Below are 3,572 nucleotides of genomic sequence, written 5' to 3' on the forward strand. Positions count from 1 at the left end.
CCTTGAATCCTCCTGCAGAGAGCATCACTGCTCCCCAACAACAGTGCAGCCCATCTCACCCTGTCACTGGCAGTAACTGAAGACACAGCAGGCTCTGGAAGACATGGCCTGGCAAACTCTCCTTGTCCTCTCTTCTGGACTATTATTCAGGATGGAAACAATGAAGAAACATCCAGGAGCTAAGTTTTTATAAAAATAATGCATTCAAATATTACTTGTGCAATTTTTCTAAGAGTAACAGGAAATAGACCTTGCATCCTACAGTATACTGGGTGATTGTTGGTGGAGCCTGGTAATCTCATCCAGAGACTAGGGAAGTTTTCCACATTCAGGTGAAATTCAGAAAAGTCATCACCCAGAGACCAAATTAAACTTACTAGTATCAGAAAACAATTGCAAATAACACACTCTTCAAACACACAGCGGCCAAACTCAATGGTAATCAAGATTGAAGTTAGGAGCATATGGGCAATTCTTGAATTGAGAAGGAAACAAGAACTGTCTGGGTCCTGAAGCCACCTGCTGTGTAAGTTGCATGGTGACTACAGAGAACTCTACTATGACACAACACAGAAAATATTTCTCTTCTAAGATGCAAATAGTGTTTCTAACTCCACAAATGTAAGTGTATATAAACTGAGGTTGGAGGTATGCATCTTTGTACCACCTCCTAGCCAAGGCAGCTCCCCCAGCCTTTTGTTTTGTAATCTTGGCTGGCCAGAGTCCGAGTCTTCACAGCAGTGTCTTAGCTCCTGCACCACAGTTCCTCGCTGTTCACCCCAGGCTTCCGGACTGGAAGAACGGGGATGGGGGATAAAAGAAGCCTGGTGAGGCCAGGAGTCACTGCCTGCAGAACCCCAGCCCGACTTTCCCTGCTCACTGGGATCCTGCTGGAACCTCGGCTGCAACATGAGCTCCGCAGCCAGGTCCCGCGCCACCCGCCCGGAGATATTGTTCTTGGCGTTGCTGCTCCTGCCAGTTGTGGTCGCCTTCGCCAGGGGTGAGAGCAGAAACCAGGCTGGGAGGGCCAGCAGCAGCGAGGGGGAGTCCGGGAAGCCCTGGGGCTGGGGAGAAATCCTCTAGGATCATGATCGCAGCTACACTTATTGCGCGCGTGCTGAGTCTGCGGGTACAGCGCCTGATCAGCACAACCTCTGTCTGAGAGAGGTATGATTTATGGCTAAGGAAAAGAAGGCTGAAGGTAGTGGAAAAGGTCCCTAAAGTATCTCTGGCTACTCATGGAGTCACAACTCCCTCCCCTCCTCCTCTCTTACTCCCTCCCTTTCCCCCTCAGCTGAAGCTGAAGAAGATGGGGACCTGCAGTGCCTGTGTGTGAAGACCACCTCCCAGGTCCGTCCCAGGCACATCACCAGCCTGGAGGTGATCAAGGCCGGACCCCATTGCCCCACTGCCCAACTTATGTGAGTCCTTGCACTGCATCAGTCAGTGCTCCCGCTCCGTGCCTCCTCTGCCCATCCCTCCCCCTTCTAATGCCATTTGCAAACCCAAGGACTGAAAGGCGCATCTCTTCTCTTTTCCCTGCCAGAGCCACGCTGAAGAATGGGAGGAAAATTTGCTTGGACCTGCAAGCCCTGCTGTACAAGAAAATAATTAGGAAACATTTGGAGAGTTAGCTACTAGCTGCCTAAGTGTGCTCTTTCAATCTAACTGTGAAAGAATTTTCTGATGTTTGTATTATCCTTCTTATATTAACAAAATAAATAAAGTTGTGGTGTAGTCAATCTATTTCTTAATAATACTGCAGAAATAATGCTGACACATCACAATTTCATATTTTAAAATTTCCAGAATTTTAAGCAAAAAGCATTATGAAGGACGGCTTGGTTTAATAAAGACTGATTTTGTTCAGTGTTATATGTTAGCTGATACATATTTGTTCATTTATGTGATTGCATTACTTTATAGCTACATATTTACCTTAAATGTTACAATCAGATTGCCAGTAAATATTAGTAGCTCTTAAGCATTACTGGACAGCTTGTTTTTTTTTTTTTAATGAAGTAAATAAGCAACTCTCTGCTTTTATCCCCACAAATTCCTTAACATTGGTGATATTAAGATTCTGGGAACTAAGAGAAGTGTGAGGTAATATTTTCATTCATCCTTTAGGAAGACATTGCTCTATACTGGGGAGGAATGAAGGTGTTATAATGTGGGCATATTAGTTTTCTGTTGCTTCTGTAAGAAATTACCACAAACTCAGTGGCTTAACGAACACAAATTTATTGTCTTGTAATTCTTGAGGTCTCAAGTCCAAAGTAAGTCTTAAAGGTTAAACTCAAGCTGTCCTGAGAGCTGTATTCCTTCTGAAGGCTCTAGAAGAGAATCTACTTCCTCTCCTTTTTCACCTGCGTTCCTTGCCTCATAGCCGTTTCTCCAGTCTTCAACCCGCATCACTCCAACCTCCACTTCTCCTCTGTCTCCTCTGACTCTTCTACCTTTTATATCCGGCTTACCTCTCATAAGGAGGCTTGTGAATACATTGGGCTCACTTGGATAATTCAGAAACGCTTTCCAACTCAAGTTCTCTAATACATCTGCAAAGATATATATATATATATATATATATATGTATATATATATATTTTGCCATGTTAAGCAACACTTTCATAGTGTCCAGAGAGTAGAACACAAGGATCTCAGGGGTGGGGGGCATTATTCAGCCTACCACCATGGACCAGAAGGCAGGACCTACTTGAGGCAGGAGAAAGCTATAGATCCTTGTTCATGAGCCAGTGCAATTTTAACCTAATGTGACAATGTGTACAGATAGGATTAAGATCTACGATAAAATACAGATGGTACAGTTCAATCTCTGTGGTGGGCTGGAAGGGAGGGAGGTACCTAGGATGACAAATTAATTAAAATACACAAAATTTATAGAGACTTATGAATATCATCTAAAATTTCCACATCCACATTGCAAATTAGTATTATTCCTATTATAGAGATGAGGTGACAGTCTTGGGTAGGACGCAGCTTGTTCAGAGGCTGAGCAGATCATTCTGACTCCCGACTTCCTGCTCTTGCTTTCACGTTGTGCTGTCTTTCACACAGGAAAGTGGCATGTTAGCGAATTCCATGAACTAGCTGTTGAAGGTGGAGTAGGAATTTGTTGGCGGGTGGAGGGGGGGGCGGGGAGGGCAGGCAGGCAATAGGAAGACTGGAACTGCCTCAAGATAAATAACAAGTAGAAAGACACAAGATAATTTTAAGTCATTTGCATGTTTGAACAACAGTTCATAGCACTGCAGGGTTGGAGTATCTGTGGGGAGAGAGAATGAACAAGGGTCTCCCAGCCAGTTTTTGCCCACTTAGTGTTTTTTATCTTCAGTATAACTTGTGTACTACCACCCAAATTATCTTTCCAAAACCCAAATATTTCATTTCCCTGAATAAAATATTCAAGGTCCAAAGTCCTTAACCTGGCATCCCAGGCTGCACTACACTCACTTTCCCTCTGTGCCTTAGTTTTCATTTGCGTGAAATGAGGACATTATAAATGTCTAACTTTACGGATTGATTATCTTAAGGACTAAATAGAGGATGCA

At 43.8% G+C, this 3,572-nt stretch overlaps 1 protein-coding gene across 1 annotated transcript; it reads left to right on the forward strand.

Annotated features, from left to right (window-relative positions):
* The first annotated feature begins 709 nt into the window (after positions 1-709).
* PF4V1 (platelet factor 4 variant 1) lies at positions 710-1,995 on the forward strand. The gene is made up of 3 exons (XM_002814860.4): positions 710-1,000; positions 1,295-1,421; positions 1,547-1,995. The coding sequence occupies exons 1-3, from the start codon at positions 910-912 to the stop codon at positions 1,632-1,634; spliced, it is 306 nt and encodes a 101-aa protein (XP_002814906.3). The 5' UTR covers positions 710-909; the 3' UTR covers positions 1,635-1,995.
* Positions 1,996-3,572: the final 1,577 nt, after the last annotated feature.

This window comes from Pongo abelii, chromosome 3, assembly GCF_028885655.2.
Source record: "Pongo abelii isolate AG06213 chromosome 3, NHGRI_mPonAbe1-v2.0_pri, whole genome shotgun sequence".
Taxonomy (NCBI): domain Eukaryota; kingdom Metazoa; phylum Chordata; class Mammalia; order Primates; family Hominidae; genus Pongo; species Pongo abelii.

Coding starts and splice junctions, on each gene's coding strand:
- PF4V1 (XM_002814860.4), top strand. CDS start 910: ATGAGCTCCGCAGCCAGGTCCCGCGCCACCCGCCCGGAGATATTGTTC. Junction 1,001..1,294: donor TGTGGTCGCCTTCGCCAGGG/GTGAGAGCAGAA, acceptor TTTCCCCCTCAG/CTGAAGCTGAAGAAGATGGG. Junction 1,422..1,546: donor TGCCCCACTGCCCAACTTAT/GTGAGTCCTTGC, acceptor TTTCCCTGCCAG/AGCCACGCTGAAGAATGGGA.